Here is a 27902-nt window from a genome sequence, read left to right on the forward strand (position 1 = left end):
AAACAAATGTTGATAAGTCTGAGGAAGTCTCTGTGGGGGTATTTTTGCATCACTTGTTATAGATCCAATGGAATGAAAAAACATTTTTCTGTCTTCATTATTCAGGGAACAAACTGTTAAGCAACCATCATTTTTCTCAAATATGAGGCCTTAAATTCCAATATTTCCTTTAATGATGTACTCTTAAAAGTGTACAATAAATCACATACTCTGGAAATAAATACATACTCTGGAACTGTAAATAACAAATGCATTATGAGGAAATTTAGGGAAAACATGATCCTGAAAATGTTAACTAATTCCATATTTCATATGTTTCTTGGGCTCACAGAACCTTTCAATATTCATAAATTTCTACATCCTAATTATTTAAAAAATTCAGGAAACTTATTGTGACTTACATTTGTATGTGATGCAATGTATTCTACGTACAACAGATAATCTGAATGCAAAAACTTGTTCCTGGTATTCATATGGAATGAAAATTTTGCCGTGTCACACACATCAATCTTCCTATTCCAGCAATTGTGGGAGAGAAATTATGAGGAAAGTCACCCTCGCTGCAAAAAGCATGGTTCCTGTTGGAGGATCAGGGGGATGCAGTGTGGGGGAAGAGGCCAGACAGAAATACTATGGATTATTGATACAGTGATCTCATCTGAAAATCAAAACCAATGCCTAGAATTGTCACTTAAGTAAGTCCTGGTGTTTTGGGATTGTTTAAACACCTCCCCAAGAAAGCACTGTTTTGTCCATACTCCCCCAACAAGTTTAGAACCTGAAATATATTAAGACACAGTAGAAGAAAAGAAGTGTTAAACATGCCAGGCAAGAGAGGCTACTATAATTTAAGGCTAATAAAAGTGGTGATAGTATGCCAATTGCTTAACTGGTTTCTAGCTCTTAGTGGGCATATAACTAAGGGATGTTCTAGGAAGAGATTAAAACAACAGAAAGAAGCATATACTAAGCCAATTAATTTTAAATTGAGGGAACATGAATAGATGCCTAAAATCCAAATGCATGCACGCATGGCACCTATGATAGTCAAACAGGTGTGACACTTCAGGGTGTGCTTAGGGAGCCTTTTGAAATTGCAGCTACAAACTCAGTCATCTTTAAGCTCAATGACAGGCTTGAAAATGTTGAAACAAGTATTAGCTTTTACTATTCCTTTGCAAGAGATTATGCTTATAAATGAATTAATAACTACAAACCCTTCCTACAAATTCTTGCATTGCTATATTGATCTCATCTGGGACAGGCAGAGATGGTACTTTTAATATGATAGTTTAACTTTACTGATTTACTAGTTCTTCAGTAGCTTCACTTGGAATTCTGCGAATATTTTATCTCCTTTAAAATTTCTTTTACTTAAAACATTGAAAATCATTAAGTGTCATGAAGTAAATGTTTTATTAAAATAAATTAATTCATCTTAGAATATTATGAACATGTAATGGTACTGACAGGCTGTCAGCTAGGATTCATCCTTGCATCTGCAAGAAAGTACAGTTCTTTAGACTAAGCTGAAAACACGTGGACTAGGTTCACATGGGAATTTCAGAGAGCTTAAGACACCTAAATAGAAAATGATGATTCTGAATGCTTTCAATATGTCTGTGTTACTGTGGGAAGTCTGTTTCAGTTCCAGATTAGTTCAAGTTTTATAGATCAGCAATACTTATCTCCTGACTTGGCCTCATCCAGGCAATTCGGCACCTCTGATTCCTGAAGTGCCCAAGAGCAAACTTGCAGAATCAAGCTTTTCTTAAAAAAAACAAACTCACAAGCAAACAAAAACAGCCTACAGCCTCTGTTCTTACAAAAGAAATCTTCAGGAGATGGCGACGGTTTCCTTTTGTCATTACTCACTGGTTAAAACGCTTGTCCAAAATGTAGAAGATGCACAAGGTTCAATTCCCCTGTTCCTAAAAGTAATTCCTCTTGCCCAGGAGGGGGTGAAATACAGTTCAGTGCATTCTTTATTTTTTGGGCATTAAGAGCTTTGACCATTTTCCCTCCTGCTATACTTTAAAAGCAATACAATGATCTTCTCTTGCTTTCCAAAAAATTGGCTTACAGGCCTTGGTCCTGGATGGAACTGGGAACAAGGTATTCCAGGTGAAGTTAGATGTTTCCCCAAGACTTAGATTTACGTATCTGAAGCCCTACAAGTACCACTGCCCATATTTTACCCAGGCCAGCTCAGACAGTTCCCAGGCCAACAACCACTGTGACCTTCATGTGATTCTAATCTCTAGTTATTATCTTAAAGAACTTTAACTGGCAGCTGCTACTGAGCTTTCATCTTCTGAAACAACCACTAGAGGGGGACGTGACAATTAACTAATATTTTTCAGGTACAGGATAATTTCTGCATTTCATGCAAGCATCCTTCTCTAATACTTCTACCTACGTCAGTCACTAACTGCTGTGGACTGTATCCAAGGCAGCTAATGTGCTTCAAACCACTGAATGACACTTCTCTATTATAGAAAAATGAAGCAATTTTTACAAATGTCTGAAGAAATGATGTATAAAATGAAAGGATAATTTGTTTTCATAGCTTTCCGCCAAGCTCCATACCACACTGCCAAACCTGCAAACGATTTATTCTGTATGAAATGTCACTAAATAATGACAAGGACTTACAGGTCAAACTGATTTACATTATGTAATTTAAATGTCATTCCAAGCAGACTTAATGGCATTTTGAACAAATAATCTCATTTATTTTTGAAGCTCTAAGCCTTCAACAAGTTAATTACAGCTCAACTAATGCATAAACTAACCACTACAGTATAACGTGTGAAGGTTTTCTTTATCTAAATTTAAGAATGTAGAGAATTATGTAAATACTAAAGAATAACTCATTAAAAAGAAAAGGGCTTCACGGGAATTACAGGTCTATGCTCAACTTGCACAGATTCTAAAAGTTGTAGTAATTCTTTCTGTTAATAAGCTGCTACAGAATTATTGCAAGTTTGTTTTAAGGAAGCCCTAACGGAGTGGCAAATGTTGTAATCACAGATTGTATCATTAGAAAGAAAAATAGCTATTTCTATTTACTGAAAGTCCTCCGGAGTTAAACTCAGTAGTCAGCTTTCAAAGGTATAAAATCAGGTAAATCTCAAATTATTCCTTTCTTAGCACTTGGATGTGAGATGAATAAACAAAGCAAAGGGACTTGAGAAAAGGAAATTCTGAAAAGGACTTCTCAAACGTGCCACTCCAGAATCTTCTTTTTCTTGAAAACAAGGTCTTTTTAATTGCAGAACGTTCTACTAAAATATAGCAGAAACTGGTAGGTAGTAAAGCATATGCAATGAGACTATCACGGTTTTCCCCCTCCTCTCGTTTGGAAAGATAGAAAATAACAGAAAATGACAGCCACAAAGAAAGAGCAACAAGACGCATTTTTGTTAGTTCCAGCCTCAATTTCTTGCATGCACATATTGTTCACATAAAGGAGTGCACCTACACTGGTGGGATAAACATCGTTCTCAGGCACTACCAAGTTCGTGCTTGAATTTTACAGGCAAATCAGAGTCAATAGCAAAGGATAAGCCCAAGAATTTCAGGAAAGAGTAATTTAAACAAGTGTAATATTGCCCTTAAAGTCTGGAATATGTGTTGATTTCAGTATGATTACCCTTGAAAATCAGTCATGTAGGTAAGTAAGAGTGAAGAGTTAAAATTTATACCTGGCTTGAAATTAAAATATAGCCATTAATACAAATTACTGGATAAAAGAACTCCTATCAAAACATGGGCATGCTATTTTTGTAACCTTAGCTGCACTTTCAAAATCTGGGGGGGGTCTCCACTAAAATAAAATTTGCCTGATTGACCCCCATGTCTGAATCAAATCCATTTGACACACAACTATGCTCTGCCAAATCTTAGTCTCAGTTAACTTCCCCACTATTTTGGCTGTTGTCTGAAATTTCTTAAATTAACAACAAAACCAAAAAAAAAAACCAAACAAAAAAAACCTTTTCTATGATTTTTATTAACTGTTGATAAAATATTCTACAATTCTAGACAGCTTTCCCCCTTAAAGGCAGAAGACATTGCTTCTTAAACACTTACCAGAAGAAAACAGAGTAGGGAAGTTCACGCTACTGATTTGCTCATTCTACTGATATTCTTCCCCATCTCACAAATGAGCATGTTGTTCCTGTTGTCTTAGGGAGAAAGACCAAAACTAAGAATTTTAATATACCTCCCATCTGGGAACAATGCTATGAACTATCCCTGTGTTACTGGTAGGACCCCTTTTTGACCTCTCTTTTTTTTTTTCTTTACTAACTAGAAAAATGAGGTGGAGGGTAGGAAACAACAAGACTGGGATATGCAAGCTCATTATGTCAAAAATTGTGCTCTAGAATAGATGCAGTCCGATACTATGCAGGCACTTTATTTTAAAGATATAAACCAGTATATCTTCCTGAAAACGTTATGCTAATGTTAGTAAGGGAAGGAGTTAATACATCTGAGACCCTTCATAGTGGACAGACTAATAGTTGGCTATGATTCAGACTATATATCTGTATATTTGGCCAAGTTAATATGCATTTAGATCTAAGCAGATCAAGAGATGTGGAGAGACTGCAACACAGATGAGTTATTCATAATTCAATGCTATATGTGACAAATTAGAGCACCTTATGCTGAGTTTTAGTAATGAATGATTAGTTCCTGATACCAACCTTGCCAGATCATTAATTGTAGCAGTTATCAAGTGTCAGTATCATAAAATACTTTTCTTACGCATCGAAACTTAAGAAAATCAGTCCCACTTTTAGAAACTTACCATTATTTTTTGTTGGCTTGTATTTAATGCACTAATAATTAACTCTTTGTATGAATAATATGTCTAAACAAAATAAATTCCAAATAGAAAATTTACCTCTAATTGTCTGTCATAACATGAAAAGAGGACAAGCACCGGTTTAGCATTTTCAGCACTAAGAACATATGAAAAAATATGCTCATTGGATCAAGTCAAATCCAGTTCATGACTGGGAGTAACTCCACATGCATATTTTATGTATAAATCCATATATATAACTCCATATATTGTACACAGGAGACCTGAACTATCAGACATTTACCATCATTTAATAAAACAGTAGTGCTAAATTGAACTGGCTGGTAAACATTAGTCACAAAAATGTGTCAATATGGCTGCAGAGATTCTAAATGATGGAAAAAACATGGCCTGCTTTCAAAATAAGTCAGGGAAGGCTTGTAATGCATTTTACTTCTAAATTACTCCTTCTAGTTTATGGATTAAAAATACAAGATTATGGAGTACAAATATGCTGCTATGGGTAGAATGGTCTGGGTGAGTGGCTTCCCTGAAATTCACTGCATATGAAAACACGACAGAGGGTTCCAAGGTAATACTAGGTCAGTGCTAAATGTAGTATTTCTAGAATAGAAACTGATTTTGAAAAATAAATAAAATGCTCCAAATAAATAAAAATCCCAGGAATATCTCTATATTAACCTGAGCTTAACCTGAAAGATTTTAGTGGTTAACTGTGTGTTAATGGAATATATCTCTTAAATTCACAGTCCTCCAGAAATGTCCTATTTGGCCCTTTTTATCAGATCTTCTACTTGTAGCGTTCTATTTTCATCAAAAAAGTACTTTCCTATGCTTTGTGAGAAAGCAGAAGTGATGAGGTGGGGCTGAAATGATTCTCACACTCCTGAAACAGATTTTGTACCTGTGTTTAGCCTTGTCAAGTTCAATTACAAATATTTTGTTTACAGTTTGGAACATATGCTAGGATTCATTCTATTAAGTAATTCTACTATTTTAAAGGTCAAGAAACATACTGTAGAGTACAGATTTCCTGGCCCTACAACTGTACATAACAGTTTTTTACTATTATAAACATTCTATTTTTTTCTTAAAGAAAAAGAAAAGGGTGTGGGAATGGGTGGAGGACTGGGAAATCAAAAGAAAATTGTTTCAATACAAAGAACTACTAATGTAAATAGGTAGACATAATATGATGGAAGAAGCTTGACACCTCCAAAATGACTCTTTCAGTTGGGAAAACTGTGCTTATGGGAGCAAATGGCATCAACTGCTTTCCTGGCACACATGCAATACAGTAGCATGATACTGAACCAGAAAAAAAGCAGGCTGGGGGTACTTTGTATATTGTTGTCCTCCACAGTCGTTAATATGCTAACCTCTAAATACCCCATTCATCTGCAACTATCTCTGTGGGTCACCAGAGATCACTGATGACCTGTGACAAATAAAACAGAGGACTATAACTAAGAACATTAGATTTACATAAATAGCATTTAACTTAAATAGAGAAAAAATCCTCTTACTTAATCCAGTTCATCAGCTCCACAGTGTCTGGGTCATAGAATTCTCTCAGCTCTGACAGTTCATCCATTATTCCTGGCCAGAACTACAATGAAAAGAAAATAAACTGAAGACAGAATGAACAAAACAACTTCTGGATGTTGAATTATTTCCTCTCAGTTGGTAATTGATCTTGTCCAGCTCATTGATTGCAAGAGTTAAGCATATCTACCCTTCTTATGAAGGATATGTGACTGTCATTACAACATAAACACATAGTTTCAAAGTTATAGATACGCAGCTCTTGCTAGATGACCAAAAGGAACTTAATAACCTGTTGTGGTGAGCTTCAGGAGCTTTTCTCAGAGCTCTGGAAAACTCTCACTGGAGCGGGTGGTTCTGGTGAGAGGTTTTCAAAACTCTGTTATAGTTTAAGATCAGTTTATATCTTAATACTTGTGGGAAACCACAAGTTGTCACCAAATGTGATTGTTGTGCATTGTATCTGCTTTACACATGAGCCATTTCCTTTCCCTGGACTATAGAATGAATGGTAATATTTTAAGTTATTTCTTGACAGGGCAAGCTTTAAGAAAAAGATCAAGAAAAAGAGTCATCATATAACAGTTCAGTGCACGACAGACAAGCCATTAAATAATGTCAATGATTATAGGAGAAGGAAAGGCACCAAAATGTGACATTAACGTTAGAAAAGCAACTTACAACTAAATGCAAAGAGGTAGGAGATGTGTATCAGAAGTTAAAATCATTACATGTGCTAAGGATGCCTTTAATGGCATTTCAGAAGTTTGAATTAAGAGAACCACTAAAGGAAAAAAGGAGAGTACTAATGGATGGTGACTTCCCATCTGGGGAAAACATTTCAAAACTTACTGAAGACAGTACATAAATCAAAGTTGGAGGAAGGAAATGGGAAGGACTGAAACGGATTTTTGAAAGCTGACCAAAAAAAGAAACAACCAACCCACCAAACTAACAGAACAGAGATTTATTTGAAGGGTGTCTTGTTCAAGCTAGAGAATATTCAAGAGCAAAAGGGAGCAATTAAGAAACACAATGACAGTGTTAATGACTGATAGTTTTACATCTGTCTTTACTACAGAGGACATTGTGGTGAAACCTATTCCAGACCTGCTTGCTTAGATAATAAGGATTGCTGGCTTGCAAAGTCACTGGAAAAAAGTGTAAGAAAAACCTCTTGATGATCTAAAAAAACATAAATCATCCAATTTAGATAATTTTCATCCAAGAGTTCATGAGGAATTTGAATGTGATGCTGCTGAGCTACTTAGCAAAAATATGCATTCTTTTACTACAAGTGTAACTATGTAGGAGGGCTGGGGAGCAGGAGATATAATTGGGTCATCTAAGACACTTATTAGCTTAACTGTCTATTTGATACATTTGTTAAAGTAATACTGACTGGTAGATTGAGAAACGTCTAAAAGACAGTTGTGGCAGAATCATGGCCTTAGTAGTGTTTTGGAAAGTACTGCAGTGTTATATTTCTGCTCTTCTGAAGATCTCCCAAGAGACTGGTAAATAAATTAAGCAGTTGTAAAATGAGACTTTAGAGTCTAATAACAGAACAAAAATTCCTCTCTTCACTGCTGAACTATCCCAGGTAGCCAAATGTTTTGAAAGCTTGGAATGCCAATTGCCTGGAGTCCCTTCAGACTGGAGACAGAAGGAAAAGGACTCTGCTTTGAGTTTAGATTATGTTGCGAACCTGCCATGCAATGGATATACACCTTGAGGATATACACTGGGCAATTTAAACTCAATGCTTGCAATAAGAACTCAGGAATTTTTAAAAGCTCGTAGGTGTCCCCACATAAAATCTTTTAATTCTATCTAGAAAGCCTAGAATTTAAATAATTATCCCAGCCATAAATGTGGAGGTGCTGAACAGATCACTGAGGTTCCTAGCAGTTCAGCACTTTTCAAATACAAGGCTAGTAATTTTGAATTCAAAAAGTTTAAGTATTAATTATTTGGCCTCTAAGTGTAAAGCAGAAACTACCACATTATAAATATATACTGTTGGCCTAAGAATGAAAAATAACAATCTTCTTAGGAACTGAATTAAATATTATGAATAAAAATAAACATATTTTCTTTTGTCATTTCTTCTTCAGACTTTCACGTTCACAAACTTTAGGTGTAAAGGATAAATACATACAGTACATACAAGGAGCTCTTCAGCCAAAGACAGCTCAGATCATTAGTATATGTTGAGCTATGAGCTCAAACAAATGTATGTATACCTTTGGAGCAAAAGGACTTGGCCGTGATAAAGATAAAAATGCAGTTTAAGAAACTTTATGAATTAATAGTTTAGTAGCAAAGCAAAATCAAGATTATTTGCCAGAAACAGTAACTGCAAACTTGCTGAAGCTCAGGAACCAATTTCCAGTACCAACAATTTATTTAGGAATGACTGACATGCAAACAATTTGATGGGTATTCTGTGTTGAGAAAAATGCAGTGGACACTGATACAACCAAAATCTATCTATAAAAAAATATGAAGTGAAATATGGAGAATATTTAGTACTGCATTATATCCACGTGTTTATCTGTGACACAGCTAAAGAATGCACAGAGATACTACAGTACGTTTACATGAAACCTGAAAGACAGCTAGCATTTTAGCTGAATCTGTATCCAAATAAATTATTGTTCAAGTGATGTATTTAGGACTCTGGTAACCGCAAGCCTCAAAAGAAGCTTTCATTAGCTTATTTCATTAGCTTATTCAGGATTAGGTTAATAATCCCATAAAACTCCTATTTTGAGAAATGGCACTGAAGGGCTCTTCTGACAAATGTATGCGTAACAGGTAATGTAGTACAAATTTACAGACACTACTAGCACAAGAAAACTAGCTATGATGGCCAATTAAACTTTGTGGTGAATATGTAGGACACTTGTACATCTGAGCAGTTACTGTGCATGAACAGATTAATTCTTAACTGGGAAGGAGAAAGATGAGTAAGTCTCTTATCAAAAACTCCTTGCTCCGTCAGTTTTCATGTAAAGGTTCTGTAAGAATAATAAATAAATACTTTCTCAAAGAACTGATGGATAGTTTCTGGATCTCTCTCTCTCTAAGAATTTTTATTCTAATCATTGACAGGGAATCTAGTGACAAGTTTTACCTGTCAGCTAGGCTTCTTTCCTGAAAGCTCACTATTATTGCTTTGTGGAAAAAAAAACACAAACAAACAAACAAATATATCCATTCATCTGTACTTGCAAGAATTGACTTTTGAAAGACAAAAATACCAGGTTGATGTATATTTTTATTCCCACTGAGCACTTCTAAAAATTGTATTTTTAATGTCAATAAAAATGATTTCCTATATTTAGAAGAAACACAAAAAATAAGGCTCATCAGGCAGACTGACCACAACTACAACTGATCTAAAGCATATGAAAATCATTTATTTTTGTTGACTTTAGAATTGAATCTGACAGATTCAGGAACTTTGTATCTGCTCATGGAGAGTATGAGGAAAAGTATTTCTAGCTGATCTGTCACATTAAACCATTAGATTGTTATGCTCTTAGCATCATCCGTGTCAAAAGAAATGGCATTATTTTGATTATTTTCAGAGATGATAGAAAGGGAAAAGATGATAGAAAACCTCCTCCTCAGCTAGCACACCAATGAAAAAAATCCTAAAAAATCCTCTAGCAGAGCAACAGGAAAATTTAAGTAGAATTCATCAGTGTAACTTTGCTAAATAAACTTTTTTTTTTTTTTACTTTTTGTTTCACTGTATTAAAGTGGAGGAGCAAAGAACATACTTCTGGAGTGAACTCTTAGCAACTTTCTTAACTGTTACGCTTTACTACTACCTTTTTAACTTTAGTAATGCACGTTCACCTGGAGTTTTTCTGAAGGTAATTATTTAACAGAAATAGTCTCATCTCATACTAGGTCTTGCAGAAAAAATCTCTGCAACCAAGTGGCTTCTGATTTTTTTTTCTTTGCAAATGCAGATTAAAAGGATGGTATGCCCATTAATTTAATGATATAATTCTCACTGCTGTGACAGACTAATAAATTTGTAAAAGTTATTATTTTAGCCTATTATTTATGCTTTTTCGGTCTGTTCTGTATTTTAAAAATGTCAGAGGAGGCACTACAGTAGAGAATGTTTTGATTATTTCTACTCCTACAATGCATCATCACTCAATATAACAATCTGCATCTTATCTGCACACTATCTGCAACTTAGTTAAAATCAAAACAGACAAATTTCCAGAAAGTAAGGCATATAAATCATACCTTCTAACTTATGCATATAATTAGACAAACATTTGTATCTATGAACAATCCTTTGGATAAAATGAGTAATCCTTTAAATGTAGTATCTTATGAATAAAGATATATGCACTTCAGGCAAATCTATCATAATTTTTAAAATTCAGCTACAACTTTCTATGCAATTATGTACAGACAACATCTCCTTAGTAAAAAATGAAAATCGAATGCAATTAAAAAATGCCAAAACACTGAGAGAGAAAAATACTTACCTTATACGAAATGTACAGCAATGTAATTATTGGTATGGAATATTTAATCACTTGTGTCTAAAAGAAATCACAAAAGAAAAGGTTATTCTGATGATACATCTTTTCTATGCTTTTCAATATATTGATATATGACATGCTTATGTGGTAGAATTTACACATTTTGAATTTTAAGTTCATATTCTCATTTTGTTTTAAAGTAAAGCCCTTATTATACATCTACCACAAAGTGAGGGATTTATATCTGATTAATCAATCTTCTACCAAGGTAAAACACCGTATTGTTGAGTTTAACAGACTGTAAAGTTCTCTTCAGACTGCTGATGATTTCTTAGTATGGTGACTAAGACTTTTTTTAATAAAATTGTAGTTATTTTTCACAGCTACATCAATATTGCCATCTAGTGTATTCAAATGGAATTGTTTAATATATAAAATACTGGAAAATGTATTTTACTTGATAAGCTTATACAAATACACTTCAGAAATAACTAGTTTAAGAGGACTACAAACAATATTTGTAGTTTTGAGTCTTGATTGACTTAGCTATGAAGCAAAAATTAACTTCATGAAATCCAGTAAGTATAGTGCCAACCCGCTGTGATGTGTAGAGATGAACACATTTCAGGATTAGTCGCCATACTTCTGTACTACACAGGCCAAAAGATGCAAATACACACATGTGGGACGTCCACAGGTACTTCATTCTGAAAGAATGCACACAAATTTTTTGCTTATCATCTGGAACTCTGCTAAGCTGTACTGATGAAAGCAGTTATATTACAGACATTTTGAACACAGTGTTCATGGACTTTCAAGTCTCTGAAATAACTTAATGAAAGATCAACATTACACTTTGCTATGTGCTCTTGAATATGTATCTGCTCCCCAAATTCCAAACAATATTTTTTGGCAGAATTTGGGGAAATGTCTCAGTCAAGAGGAAGTTGATACACCAGGGAGAGCAAAGAAGATTCATGGCCCTATCAGTTCATGGTCAGCATTTTACACTCTTACTAAAATATATTGTCTACAAAAACCTTTAGAATAATAATAATAACAACAACAATAACAACAAAAAAATGTACCTCATTGTGCTTAATGCCAGACACCCAAAAAGAACTGTGTGAATTAAGTTGTAAGCAGCATCAGGCTTCAGTATTATTGTGTATTCTTCTGCTTTTTCCTGAACTTGATTTGAACCACTGATTAAACACAAGAAACAAAGTGTTATATTAAGTTCTGTTACACACCTCATATAGTAGTTGGCAGTATTTCAAAAAAGCACATTTAAGCCTGATTCCAAAGAGCAATACTGCTACTATCAGCCCAAAATCTTATATTACATCTACGATATAATTAAGCCTGATAGCACCAACTTGATAGAGCAACAGGTATCTATTTTCATGTCTGCTTTTCTGCATGTGCAGTGGGTTTAAATAAGTTGTTTGAGAATGAGACACAATTGCTTACAGAAAGGTATACTTGAACAACTTGGTCTATTGCTTGAAGCAGCTACTCTCACAGGACTCACAAGGCTTTTGATGACAGTAAAAAACTTTACTATGTTTTGTGGGGGTTTTCCCGTTTGTTTTTGGGTGGGGGGGTAGTTGACATAACTGGGTCAGTATTAAAAACTGCAGTAAAGTCTTGGATTACATTAAAGGTTACAGAAATAAATAGCTGTAGTCTTTTGTTAGTTTTTAAAAATTGACTACTGCAATTAGTTTCAAGATGTCATCTGAATGCCACCAAAATGCCTCGTAGACAACTGACTTCACAATCACCATATCATAGTTTTAGAATCATTATGTGTCAGACCCTCTCTCATTCCCCTTTGCCCTCCACACCTTTTTCTTATTTTCCATAAAGCCTACAATGATTGATATTAGTAATACAACACTCCTTGATTTTTGGTTAATCAGGTTTTCTATCATCCCTTCTAACTTTTGCCCACATTATAAATGTAAAACTGAGTAGTCTGTAATTAACCATTTACTTAAAAAAATATATTTAAATTAGTATTTAGTACTAATTTTCTTCTACTGTTCTGTAAATTCCTCCAAATCCTACACCTTAGCTACAGGAACTAATCAAAATTATCTGGTGGCAGGTGATGGACAGTTCCAGTCTACCATTCTTGCCACCTCTTTACACAGATTGCAACAGTTCAGGTAAGAGTATGTTAGTTCCTATCTGGGCAGCTTGAGGATACCCACCAGGGAAATCTTTGAGTACCTTGCACAGGGTAAATGAGATGAACTATAGAAACTAACATTGTCTTGTATATTAAAAAAAAAAAAAAGCACACCTTCTCTGCCCCTTCACCAGAAAAAAAAAAAAAAGCCTAACCATCGAACAACTCTGCATATACTGTAGAACTTCAACAGCAAACAAAAGAACTAGGAAGAATCTTGCAAAGATTATTTCTTTGTTCAGTCCTGTTATGCTGATTTTATTTTTAGCTTTAATAGGAAATCACTTATTCTGCCTGATCTCTATGTAGTACATCCTATTGTTTCCTTAGCACATGTGGAAAGTCATACTGTATGCTGCTGCATTCAAGTGTCAGTTCCTTAGCCTGCTGAAGAAGAGAAAACTGATTAAAAAAAAAAAAAAAGACTTATTTTTAAAACATATTTTACCTGAGGTTCCGAAAGGCAACAATGAGAGCTGCTACTGTCATAGGGAAGAGACTGAATATGTAGATGTAAAAAAGTAATGTATCCGAAAGTCTTGAAAAAGTATTTAATGGTAGTAAACCAAAAGCTTCTTCACAAAGATAGAGGTTAGCATCAAAATCTCTGAAGAAAAAAGAATAATACTTGTCATCATGTATTTCATAACTTGATATCAAAAAGGACCAAAGTTTCCTTTTTTCCAAGCAATTATACAGCCACAGTTGAATAGCTTTTTATGGAAAAAAAAAAAAAAAAGTCCAACATAAACACAGGGTAAAAATTCATGATTCATTACTAAGATTTTAAATAAGCAACAACCTGCGGGCTTCAGTTATTGGAGCTTTACAACAAAAAGTAAAATTGCAGCTAACTCATACCTTGTTGCCCCGAATCCAAATTTTGCTTTCAGGAATTTGAATATATGTTCATCCGATTCAAGATTAAGACTTTTCTACAAAAGGAAAAAAAAAAAAAGCAATCAATATTTTTAAGTACTGAAAAATTAAGCTTCACCTAGTAAACTTGTCTTTTACTTTTGAAATTAAACTATGAAGCACACAGGCTTACTGAAATAGAATGAGTGCTTATTCGATTGCAAAGCACTCTGTAATATGGTGCTGTGATTCAAAGGACAAGTTATTTACCTTTTCAAAATACATATACTGCTTTCTTATTTACAGATAAATTTTACCCATGACAGGTTGGTTTTAGCTATAAGTTTTACTTCAATGACTTATTACATATTACCATGCTATTTTATATTACATATGTACTAAGTTTTAATGTCAGTTTTACAATCTCTTGAAAAGCAGAAAACTGCTACTGTCTGTACTATTGTGCAGATCTCTCTATGCACAAGAATAAAAGTATGGAGTAGTCTACATCAGTTTTACAGCAAGCATTTATTTTAACTGCATTCATTGAAAAGTAAATTAAATGAGATTTTGCAAATGCTCAGCAGTATCATAATGCAGTATAAATATACTTTTTTATAAATTAACACTACATATTCAAATACACATTCATAACTTGAAGTTCACCTGTAGTTTTATGTTAAGAGTTTTAAGATTGTATGCTTTATAGTATACCAAAAAGATTAGCAAAGCAACATTTTAATTTCTGAAACCTATTCTTAGAAATGCAGTGATATCTTTGCAATTTTTATTTAAAGATATTATTGTAGATGACCTCTTTACAAGTACCTTTCAATATTACAAAATTAAATTTTGTAGTATTACTGTATTAAAAAATATTTCCTTACCTTAATGAATTTATTTACTAGAAGAGTCAAGCTTAAGACTAATAGTACATGGAGGATAAGTTTCCCAAGCCTATTAAGCAAGTTGCCCTTCTTTAAGTTTTTCTAGACAGAAGAAAATATTAGTATTTCAATATTTAAAATATTTAGGATTCGTATGTATTTGGAACAAAACCAACAAAGACTGTTTGGATCCACTTATTTGTTAGGCCTTTTATCAGGATATGTATTAGGCTCATGTAAGCAAAAATTCAGACATAACCAAGTATCCAGAATAAAGATATATTTCTTCCCTGAAACTGAAGGGACAGTATCATGAAAAACTCTCCAGCATATTCTTTTGGCACAGTTATTTAACTAGCCAAATAGTCTTCATTTAGAGGTGGCACCAAAAGGAATATTTACACAATTACTGGCACCCAGAGAAACTGCGGTTGTGATCCAGGATTCCTCTAACTTCAGTAGCATGATGTGCCTTTTCAAATATCTATTCATTAGACTCTCCACCTAAATGTGGCAAAAATGTATTCTGACTAAAAATATCAGTTGATGTGATTTTGACCAATTTTCCAGGTCAAAGCTCCAGATCCAAGAACTGTACTTCTCATGCTCACAGGCAACTCGGATTAGGTGCAGACATTGTCTAACTATAAAACAAAACCAAAACAAAAAAAACATAGTCCTGATTTTAAAAAGTCACAATAGTGAGAGAGAGCAGGAAAGGCTCTACAGGTTCATATATCCTGGTTAGAGGCAGTCAACAATGCTAGTAATAGGAAAAAAGAACTGTAAATAGGAAGAATTCCCAATCTCTGAAAGAAAAAACAGATTTCAGTAAACTGAATTTAACATATATCTAGATCTCATAGAATATTTTGCTAGAGGCAGATCTGTAAATCTAAGACAAGTCCTGCTGAAACAAACGTAAAGTCCATTTATGCAATTTTTTTGCAGGATCCAAACTGAAGCTTGCACAATCATATGTTAACAGCAATCACAGAATTATGGTCTTCGATGTGCTCAGTTACACTGTAGTTAGTGTAATTGAATTCATTATTTGTTCATGCAATATTTTTGTTCCTCTACTCTAAAGTAATTCCTATAATTAGTATTAGTAATTTAAGATTACAATGCATACAAATTATTCATTTGTAAAATACAATGTGTAATACACATATAGTATATAGTGTGATATATACTTCAAACAATTTCAGTACATACCTGGATTGCTCTTGCTATCAAGACAGAAGCATTAAAGCTTATAAGCAACGATCCAAGAATCATAGAATTAAAAAACTGTAGGACACAGACTAGCAATAATCCAGAAATTTGGATGATATACAGCCATGTAACCTGTAAAAATAATGATACTTTTATGCCTACAAAATTTTAGTCAGCTCCTTTTCTTAGAGTATGTTTTATAATTTATTTCAACATCGATTACTTTTACAAAAAATATATTTTCTTGCACTATATCATCACGCCTAGATTCATTACTATACTCTTCCTATATCTATGTCTTGAAGTAGATTTAGTATTTTATACCTTTCCTATGAAAACCTGATGCTGTAATAAATTGGACAAGTTAAACACTTGCAGAGTGAGGAAAATATTAATTAGTTAGGATTTGGGAGATGTTACCTGTTTTCTTTAGTCACAAAACTCTATCTGCAGCCTCTGTAATGTCTTCACAACCAAAGACATACACCACAGTGCAGTATAGCAATTAAACATTATCTGATTTCTGTGTAACTTCATTTATGTCTTTCCAAACTACACAGAACTATTATGACAATTCACTTGAATGCATATGCTAAAAAAGTGAGCTGATTTTCTGATACAGTTGTACCAAAACACAAATTTTACCTTACAAAAAGTGAAGTTTAGCCTTGTACTACTGCAGTGGTCAAAATCAGTACCAAATGGACCATCGAACTCCAATAGTGTTAAGTAGCACTTTTGGAAAATTAACATGGAATAAGTGGTGCAATAAGTCCATTATAGTATAACTGGGGGGACTGGACTAGATGGTCTTTCAAGGTCCCTTCTAATCCCTAACATTCAGTGACTGCCAAACTTTAAGGTAGCTAATTAGTCACATTAATTGCTAACTTCAGCTTACATTTGAACCCATAATGAAAATTTTAGATTTCATCTCAGTAGAATTTCACACTGACATTGAGTTCAATGTTTTCATCTTTTATAGCGTGCTTACATTTCTGAAGACTGACAGTACATGATCCCTTAATTTCCTAGTGACATTTTTTTTGATTTTTTAGCTCATTCTGTTTAGCAACATAGTGATAATGTTGTTATTTTGTGGTGAATTTCAATGCATGAAATCTAACTGCTTCTTTTGAGCCCTCCAGCCTATTTTCCTCTTTTGTGGTACAGTGCCTACAACCTAACTTTCAAACAAGGATGCAGAATGGTTGAGGCAAAATGCATAGCCTGTTATGTCTTCAGCTTAGGCAAAGATTTCTTGTACCTTTTTTTTTTTCTTCCTGGTCACTTCCAGAGGACATGCTCAAGCTGTGGTATTAGATAACTGTTGAAATGGTGTTTAAAAGCATTCCCTTAGTAATGTCAAAATATAGTTGGGTCTAAACAAAACTAGACTAAAATTAACAGGAGTGAATTATATGAAGTGAAATAAAATCAGCTAAAAAAATGTGTAATTTAATTATTCACTTTTCCCACTTAAAATATATACACTATGATTATTCAAAAGCTGAAAGGCATACATGCAATGCTTCCATAGCTTGATGATGGAAAAGAGAAAAGTCTGGTTCTTACCTTTGCTGTGGGAAGCATGTCAAAGCAGTCCGGTATGAATAATGCCAACGCTTGTATCAGCATCATAAACTGATTAAATTGCCAAGTCAAGCTGAAGAGGAAGGTTGCTATGAATACAGCCAGAAGTGTCAGTCTCTGGGAGGGTGGAAAAAAGTTTTATTAAACTTTATTTTCCTTCATCAGAAAAAAAAATCAGGGATTTAATTTATTTTAAATCCATTTTTAAAATGTTAATACATGCTCTCTGCAGTAACTGCTTGTAAGATAATATTTTTAGACCTTTGAGCTCTTGTATTTACACCTGTATTTTATCACTGTAATATGTTCTGGTTTCAGCTGGGATAGAGTTAATTCGCTTCACAGTAGCTGCAAGAAAATGGTGAGTTTTTAGATATGTTCAGCCCATAGATTGACATGCAATATGTTTTACTATGCTACAAATAGTAGTTGACTTGAACAAATTAAGGAGTAACGACTGTCAGAGTTTATCATCAATTTACTTTTATTTCTGCAGATTGGCACAACCTCCTATTTTTGTAATACAAATGATAGCAAAGGAAAAGCTTTATTACATGAGTTTCAACAAGCTTTTTTCCTGTCCCCTGTGCTGCTGTTTTGTACTCTATATAGAGCTTAACTTTAAAGTTAAAAGCTTCACCATATTTTCTTCAATGCTGAGCATATATATGCTTGTATTCCAACTAAATCTAAAGGATATTTTAATCTTTGTAAGCAATTTTTGTGTGTGTGTGTATACACATATATATCTCCAGTGCTACAACTGCTTTTTAAGTATTTTCTCCTAAGTTTTGGAGGCAGTTTTCTGATACTAGTTTTGCTGTGTCATACTTGTAAGAAATACTCACTTCTTGAGCTGGCTGCAAATGCGTTCTGAGTAGGTATGTGATGGCTGCAATCTGAACCGCAAAGAATGGTAGTGCCCAGTTTTCTCTTAAGGGAATGGTGAATTCTACTCTTGTAGTATCTATTCTATACAAAACAAACAGTTTCATAAATTTAAAACAAACAGAACACTAACTTGGGTGACAGAGAGGCTGCAATGACAGGCATGTTTTGTGGTGTTTTAGAAATGGAGACTCTATACTTAACATGCCTGGTTCTAAAAAAAATACCATTATGAAGGTCCTGCAAATCTGCAAGTTGTTTCTGTACCTCAGCTGCTGTGCTTTAACTTTACTTACTGTGAGAAAAAAATATAGTATGGATTAAATCTTACTTCTGAAACACAGCTTGAGTAATTAAAAAACGAAAAAATCAACCCCCCTAAAAAACACCTCTGTAGTCCAGCATGTGGAATTTAAGTTACAGGTAATTTTACTTTGTCTTTTGGTTTCTGTAAAGCACATATCAAAATATTAAGACATCAAGTTCTTCAATGTGATCCCAATGCATTGGATTTGAATACCACTAGACTGGTCAGAAACTTGAGGTAATTTTTTGAATATTCTAACATAAAAGGTATGTTACAGGAATTAGTACAAGCTCCCCGATAGGCAGTCATTACAAAACCTCAATTAGAAGTTAAAAACACCACCAATACAGAACAGCCTATGTCACTAGTCTTAGCTTCATTCCAGCAGCTTAGTGCTGATGTAAAGCCAGTTCCTCCATGTTTCTCTCTGAATGGAGAAATCAATTGATAAAAAAGATTATCTTAGGTTGTTTAAAGAATCCCTGGTGGGTGGATAGTAAGGCGAGACCTAAAGGGCATATTAGCAGATGTCTTTAACATCTATGGGACCCTAGGCTTGAAAATACATGATATATCATCTGGAGATCCAGGCGTATCTGAGATTTGTAGTCCATTTTCAGAGACTAATTTACACAAAAATTTTTACTCCAATTTCTTGAAACTTTAGTCTGCATCTTCAATTCATTTTTGATTGTTTTCTAATTATTTTCTAATATTTTTTCCATTTTGTGTCTAATCTGGAGAGAGACCTTAAAGTTGATTTTTTCCTCTAATGAATCATGCATTCGAAGGTTTAATGCCCTACCTTTGACATGAGGTAAAAATTTTTGGAAGACTGAATGCTGAACCTCACTTACCTGTTTGTAATATACCAGCAAGCTGCCAATAACCCTGAAAGCCATGTTCCACTAAGAAGCCAGCTTGTTACATACAGAGCAATGACATACACTGCCTGAAGTCCAAACAAAGTGTAGATATAAAAATAAACAGGCTCTAGGTATTGCTGTAAAACACAAGAACACTGATGTTGACATAAAACACTTGGGGAGAGGATTATACTTAATATAAATTAGGTTTTGCTTTGATAAATTAAAAAAGTATCAGAAATATTTCTAATTAGAAAATAACTGAAAAGGGGAGCTATGATTCACTGGGCAATCTTCATAATGCACTTACAATCTAAAGCCATAAATAAATGCCTACCTGAATTGGAAGAATCCTATACAGAATGCTGAGAAACACCTCCTGGTAAACATTCATTCTTTCAAGTATGTTAATTGTCCTCACAGATTCAGTTTTATTGTCATATACTAAAGCATGTAAACCTTAACGATAAAGAGAAATTGAGATAGGAGATGGTCATTTTTCCCCCTCCATCTTCATTTGAACAGTGAATAACTTTTTCAAAGGTATTTTAGGATCTTTCACCAAAAACTGCATATGTTGAGCCAAGGATTCAGGTCACATTACCTCTAAATCACCACGACCTTCTGAGGTCTTCAGCTTTCCTGCTGAGAATGTGACTCAGAGTGCTAATTCAAGTACTATATATTTAGTAATGTATAAAACATTTATTTTTACACTTACATTCCTAGTATAGAGTTTGTAGTACGTACTGGATCTTGAGAACCATTCTTGTCACTACTTTGAACACATGTGATGTTAATATTGACAAATGTAGTATAAGCAAAATTGGTAGGGAGCAACATTTAATTATCTAGAAAACACGACACTATCACAGAAAACCCTGTCATCGTATATGGTTTGCTTTAGAAAACTGCCATTGTGTCACTTACTGTATAGGCATACAACAAGAAATTGTCCCTTCCCACAAACAGCTCATAATTTAAGTTGAACAAGAAGAGAAGAGTGAAAATGAGAGCAATATACTGAATAAACCAGCAAGGCTGAAATCTGAACAAAAAGTTGTCTCCCAAAGAAATTGCCTTCCTCTGAAGATGAAGGTGTGGCACAGAAACCAATGTATCTCTGTGAAAATGATTACGTCCGTAACTTAGTGGCTCCCTGGTGGATGAATAGAACAAATCTGTCTCCAGTACTACTGTTACACCATCTCTCACAGTTATGGTATTCCTTGTCCTCAACTATATTTGAAAAAACGTTAAAAACAGTCAGCTGGCAACACGAAGTAAAACTTACTTTACAGTTTACAATACCTTGCTGGATGGAAGCAGCCTGAATCATCTGTTTGTAGTAGGAGTAATAAAGTCCACATTCTGTTCTGAATGAAATTTCTCTTTCAACTTCCTGCAAGTTAAAGTTCAATAATAAATTCACTTTCTATTTGCTTTTTGCAATCAAATGAAGCTGTCATGTTTTTCCATCAAGTCAACCCAATGGATACGGTAAGTATGGAATTTTGGTACCAATTATGTTAAACTTGCCTACGTAAGTAAACTTCTAATATTCTGATCTAATTAATTTCATTGGACACTCATCCAAATAACAATTACTAAAGAGTCAATTTTAGAATGGAAAATTTATTTCGAATTTCAGTAAAAATAAAAACATAAAATTCTAATTCTGTCTACACTGGGGGAACTGGCCTATTCAGTAGTTTGAGTCTTTGGATTTATGTACTCTGTGCAACTTAGTTTAAATAAAATACATGAACAACTTAGGGTGAGAGGCAAAGGGCTGAGGTGTTGATGCTTCTGTTAACTATAGAAATGTACATGCCTTTGGTGGTTCTGATATGCAGTTCTGAAACATTTTGGATCTTTTACTATTTTTGTATTATTCAATGTTTAGATAGGTGCAGTGGCCAAGGGGTGGACTTTAAAACTGCATACGCATGCTCCATGCATTTAACCTTTTCTTCCAGATGTGGTTACACTGTAGTGCTCCATGGCTTTGCCACCTTAAGACTTGATTAAATCAATGTGCTATAGTTGGGACTACATCATAATTCCAACTCTGAGATTTCAGCTGGCAGGGTAATCTGCTGCCCATTTCCTAAAAGCTGTTTCTTGCAGGAAGCCAGCTAATCGTTAGTCTCACACTTAATATATATGTTAAAGAAAAAATGATTATTTACTTGTTTTTAGGCACAGGTAGAGTTATTTTGTAATCCAAAAATGTTTAAATTATCTAAATTAGGTGCATTTCAAACTCTACCTTTTTTTACCTGCTAGAGCAGGCGAGGTCTAGTGAAGCATGAAAGCTTTCCTAGATAAAACTGCTCTCGGACAGGATCTTGGCTTAGGAATTTGTTTCCTTCTGTTAACTTATTAGTTATGAAGACCTAACGAAATTTTTAAAAAAATCAGAGCCTTGGATGACCACATTTAACCAAGATAAGACTGCACGAACAGCCAATTTGATGAGAAATAATAGGCATCTTATACAAAATTATTTTCTTAGTAGTGGTCTTTGTGGTAGTTTTGATAAACACATTCCTTCAATTATCTCTGTTAAGCAGTCAATTAGAAAAGGTTAATATCCCAATTTAAAATCCAATGAGGTCCCCATATGCGGTGTAAGGAAGTCATACGTTAAGAAATTTTGGTAAGATTTCTAAAGATAACCTTATTAATTCATTTTTTGCTTGTTTTTTACAAAAATACTGAAATAACAGAATGATACTGATTCTGATATTTTTATGAATGCCATTCTGGTTAAAGCAACCTTGCGCAGAATTCCAGGACCTTCATCTCTCTTAAACAGTCTCATCTCTTCTGCTGGCACAGAACTCATAGTATTTCAGAGTTAACATCAATCTAGACAAAAATCATGCTCCTCCTTTCTCTACTGCCCAGTACACCATATCTTAAATCAAAACACGTATTTTATTGAAGTTAAGTATTGACAGAATAAATCCATATTAGTTCTGGTCTGAGAAAAATCAACAGATAAAAATGCATCTGATTCAAAGTAAGTCCACAATTAAACTCTCCAGCTGTTCTGCAGCATACAAATAATTATAATACCAGCAGAAGAATCTGATATTGGCACTAAATACTAAAAGCTACATACTTAGCAAAATGAGAATGCTGGATTTTGAATGAGCTCTATTTTCAAATTCATCACTACTGAAGTCTTCTAATACCAAAATACCAAAAAGCAGCTGATTCAAAGTGTTTAAAAAAAAAAAAAAGACATGTTAACATTTGGAATTTATTAAGGGGGAGAGCATAGTCACAGAGGGGGATCTAATTAGCAAAAATGCATTCAAACGTGATTAAATTGTAATCCTGGCACCAGCTGTATTCAACCAAATGCTATACTTTATGAGACAAACACTAGTGAGTTTTACATCTGTTTCATGTTAAGATAACATCTGTTTTATTCACTTGCAAGACTTTTCCGGTTCTACAGAAATTTATACTTTTTCTAGTATACCATGTCAATAAAAACATATGGACTTATGGGTAAGCATTACAAAAGTAGGTTTGCCTTACTGTATATTCAATTTGTACGTGTTCTACAAAGAAGTTATCACTGTTATAAAAAAAATCTTCCGGGATATAGTATGGCATATGATTTCAATTTATGCAATTGTAGTCTCATAGTATTAACCATTCAAAACAAAATACAAAGGACTCTTCCTCTCTAGAGCAGTACAAAATTCTGGAAGTCAAATTTCCTCAAGCTCCCTAACCGAGTCATCCCAGATACTGAGCAATCAGCCAAAGTCTGAGTTGAGCTTTTCTACAAATAAAGAACACAAGCAAAGCTCTAATTTGTTTTACCTTTTGACAAAGCTAAAGCACAATTTGTGTTACTGGAAATATTCTTTAGCTGTTCAATTTAAGATCAGCGAGATTTGAAAACCTCCTCAACCGTACAAGTGGCAACTCAATACAGACGGCTGCTGCCATCATTTCCGGTTGCAAATCATGCCTTCAGCAAATGTATTTAATCCATGTACATGGTCTGTTGCCTTGTTAACCTTATGCCCATCTGTTAGGATGGCATGGCTCCTACTCAGATGACTTTTGATCTGGAATAAAAGCACTTAACAGCCACTCAATAGATACTTCTTTGGAAAAATACCACAAAAGTTTTGGACTGCCCTCCCCCTGTTTATGGCTTACATACTCACTTTGGGAAGTTCTAATTCGCTGGCTAGCAGTTTCTCCACTTTTTCTCATCTTTGTTTTATATTCAGAATGTAAAGAGGTAAAATAGAGGCACTCAGAGAAAGAATGCCAGGCTTTTTATGCTGTATGTCTGAAAGATTTGAAGCTTGATATTTGTATTCCTGGTTTCTTGCAAGCAGCAACTTTATTAAAGGAAAATTGAACAGCAGTCATCTAAATGCTTACTCAGAGGGGATGAAGAACAAATGAAAGCTCTGAATGTTTAACTGTTTGTGTTAGAGTATTAATTTGTTGTGTGGCCTTGGCTCATTCCTGTTCAAGGCTTCTTCTGAGTTTGCATTTGAACAAGCAATACAACAGCTGACAGGAAAGGTGATGCAATTCCCCCCTTTTTTATTTCTGTAGAACAGAATGTTTCCAAAACGATACTACGCTTGAGAAGCAATCAATAAACTATCAGAATTACTGAAAAATACTGGAAATAGACTTGCCAGAAAACTGAGAAAGGATTTTTGGCTAAGAAACCTGTTTTGGCCTGTACCATCACAAAGAGAAATGTTTATTGTTTTGATGCATATGAGAGGAGATTCAAGCTTTCTTTCTTCAAATAGCTTGACCAAGATAAGTGATTGTAATCTTCTGTGATCCCTGCTGGAAGTGCATGAAAACACTGCTTCTGATTATGTGACATGGTATTTTGCATTCTAATTTTTTTCTGCAGTTTTTTCAGGAGGTCTTGGGATATTTAAAAAAAAAACACGCAAATACCAGTCATGCACCACTTTCATAGCATAAACCACTCTTCAAAATCTGCTTTTTCAGTTTTTCTGATGAGGAAACAATATTATAGCCTTCTCCAATGACCATGGCAAATTTATAATAGCAGGCATATTTATTAGCAACTAGGAATAAGACTCACACGTACTGAACCAGCTGAGATCACTACACTGTTGAAAGCCATGTTTAAAATAGTACAAAACAGTGTAACAAGCACAGACCACAGTACTTGGTAGTTCGGTGAACCATTGCTGGAAAACACCCAAAACTGAAGCAGCTTTCTGTTGACTGTGATTGAAATTACAGAAAGGCAATCATTGCAAGTGCACACACAAGTTGTGACTTCAATTACATTGAAGTTACAATTCATGACTTCACACAATGAACGCTTTTTACTCCAATCTTTAGGGCTGAATACAATTGGCAAAATGCGTAATTCTGTAACTAAGCGATTGTGATGTTCATGTATCAATGTAGTCTTAATTCAGAAAAAAAATCCACCTTTCTACCTGAACAGTGTATGTAAAAGCTTCTGTCTAGTTTAGTCCAAAAGTCCAAACTTTTAGTCCAAAATCTTTCAAAATTCTTATATTTGCTTAAGATAGGCAAATATTTATGCTTTGGCTAAACTATAAAATGCAAGAGAAAAAAAAATTAATTTACTTTCAAAAAAAATTGTGAGGATCTCATACAGCTTAGATTTTTTACCTTGCTAGTCTGACTTCTCACCATAAAATAGGTATACTGGCAAGAAAAATGTATATAAAATATGGATACTGAGATGTGCATACTGGCATGAAAATTAGTCTTGCCTATATTTAAGATAATGTTAAAATCTTAGAAATCTTTGTGTTAACCAAAGTGAAAGCACGGTCAAACTCTGGCCTGGCAGACAACTGCAGATGTTATCAGACTTGAACCATTCTCAACATTCTTTGTATTTGCAAATAAACTGCAGAGGTTGCTACCTGTTTGTTTTCAACCTGTAATACATCATTTAAGAACACGTCTTTTGCAGTATCTTTGAATCCTTCTTGGAAAGTAAGCATTTACAAAACTAAATTGCATTTGTCTGATCAATCAAAGTATAGTGATAGTCTTCTACATAGGAAGATATCCTTAGAACCAATGTAAGTTGAGAATGTGCACATGCAAAACATAAATAGACTATTTTCACTGAATAATACATACATATTCATACAAACATGAATACATACTGCTTTTCACTGCTCCAAAAAGCAGTATGTATAAAGCCTGTCTGATTTTGGCTCTGTGTTACAACTGGTTATTTTATCTCTAATAATATATGAAATCCCATTAAAGCTTTTCCTGTTGCAGTCAGCTTAAAATTAGCCCTGGGGGCACCCAGATTCTCTGGTGGAGTAAACATCTTTGACCTCATATTATACATTCTTCAGTAAGAGTATCTGTATGTTTTTCTCAGTTATCCATCTGGTAGATGAATTTAATATTTTTTAGAATATTTCCATCAAACTAGCTAAAATTGTTCAACATACTCCAATGTTACTAGTTATCATATCAATTCCTTAGGATGGAATGAGAGCTACAGAGAAAACAGACCAAAAAATATCTATATGGTTACGATGTTTTCCAGTTTTGAAATCTAATGGCATTCTGTACTTAATGATCAAATAAAACGGTCATTTCATCCACTGGGGAGGCAACTTAATTGCAACTACAGACTTGCTTCTCTCAGTGTGCTTTGTCCCTCTGTATCAGTTCAATAGAAGAAAAATAACATTCAGACATGGACTTGTAGCCATTTATATTTGTACTTCAAAATACCTGTGGAATTCATCAATACTTGCTTTTGGAAGGAAAAGGCAAATCTGAGGTGCACCTTATATGTATATAATATACGCTCTATCTCTATATTCAGAGAAAGATGACAGCAGGTACAAAACACTATTATATGTATAATACAGCAGTAATCGCTTCAATAAATACCAACTATTTTTATTTTCAATACGCATATGTGTCTTGGACAGGAAAAGTGCCTATTATATGGAAGAATCATGTTGCAATATAAGTGTTTCAGTTAAATATAGATATTCTTTGAATAACATAATACCTGGAGACCTAACAGAGCCTACCAATCTTAGGCATTTTCAAAGAAAAATTACTCACCTGTTTCTTTTCTCTGGTTAAATTTAGATGTACATACAGCAGTATTATTTTCCCATGCAATGATTCTGGGGAGAAAACTAGTCAGTTCTGGATCTTGGGAATAAAAATTCCCCTACAGTGTTTTACATTGATAATTGTCTGAAATGTATTTTGAGATTTGCGCATTTAGGATAGTCTTATATAAGATTAGTACTGAATAGTAAGAGACTGTGCCCAAATTGTATTACAGGATCACATTTTAAATATAACTAAAGAACTGTGTGCCAGGATCTTGTGTATTGTTTTTAACTCTTGTTTTGTTTTTTTGGTGGTGGTGGTTTTGGATTACTTTTGCTACAAGAGATGTTTATAAAGCAACATATAGCAGATTGTTAAAACTCTCTTCTTGATAAGAAGAACCATTGCTGTCCCTCAGGCAGCAGAATAATGGCACAGCTGTGTAACAAGGTGTTTAGAGGAAAAACTGGTGAAAGGTATTTACAGAAATGACTTGAGTACTTAAAAAGTCATGGGGAGGGAAGCACAACTTCTGATTTTACATAACAAACAAAAAAAACCCAACTGAAATATTCTATGTTTTTGAGCAAGTTACAAGACAAATAGATAAATAAATGAAACTTCAACTAACATGCTTATTAAAGCTCTACAAAAGCACCGATTGATGAAACTATGAAAATGACTGTTACCTTAATATTGGAAAACCACAGGTCATTTTCATGCAGTGTAGCAACATAAACAGAAGTAAGAAGTCCAAGACCAATGGCAACAATTCCACCAAGAGTTAGTGAAAGTATGTTCCGCAGCTTTCCACCTGTATGATCTTGGAAGAGAAATATTTGACTGTGTAACTGTGAAGCACATAATTCAATTTCAATGAATTTTGGAAACTCACTGATACACTGCCTGTGCTAGTACAGCTTCCATTCTGGCGGCAGGACACAGGGTTTTGAGAGCTCTATAAAGTTGTGTTTTTTGTTTGCTCATAGCAACTCAAGTACATGCAAAGTGAAATAAGGTGTGCCTTACTTGGAAAATGTAGTTATAGTTTAAGAACACCACAACTC

At 34.2% G+C, this 27902-nt stretch overlaps 1 protein-coding gene across 7 annotated transcripts in view; it reads right to left on the minus strand.

Moving 5' to 3' along the window:
• Window positions 1-27902, minus strand: part of DPY19L3 (dpy-19 like C-mannosyltransferase 3) — a 35066-nt gene that overhangs the window by 4871 nt on the left and 2293 nt on the right. For 3 of the 7 annotated variants that reach the window (XM_083795018.1, XM_083795014.1, XM_083795015.1), the window contains exons 3-16: window positions 27525-27658; window positions 21028-21118; window positions 20054-20175; window positions 19708-19853; window positions 18504-18627; window positions 17638-17772; window positions 16063-16194; window positions 14845-14946; window positions 13961-14034; window positions 13548-13706; window positions 11991-12107; window positions 11498-11609; window positions 10906-10962; window positions 6364-6446 (exon numbers count right to left, since the gene is read on the minus strand). In XM_083795018.1, coding sequence (XP_083651144.1) covers window positions 6364-6446; window positions 10906-10962; window positions 11498-11609; window positions 11991-12107; window positions 13548-13706; window positions 13961-14034; window positions 14845-14946; window positions 16063-16194; window positions 17638-17772; window positions 18504-18627; window positions 19708-19853; window positions 20054-20175; window positions 21028-21118; window positions 27525-27658 — 1588 coding nt within the window. Of the gene's footprint in view, window positions 1-4; window positions 4191-6363; window positions 6447-10905; window positions 10963-11497; window positions 11610-11990; window positions 12108-13547; window positions 13707-13960; window positions 14035-14844; window positions 14947-16062; window positions 16195-17637; window positions 17773-18503; window positions 18628-19707; window positions 19854-20053; window positions 20176-21010; window positions 21119-27524; window positions 27659-27902 lie in introns of those variants that run through there. The other 4 variants (XM_083795016.1, XM_083795017.1, XM_083795020.1 and 1 more) reach the window with 3 other exon arrangements.

Source organism: Anser anser, assembly GCF_964211835.1.
Source record: "Anser anser genome assembly, chromosome: 11".
NCBI classification, from domain to species: Eukaryota; Metazoa; Chordata; class Aves; order Anseriformes; family Anatidae; genus Anser; species Anser anser.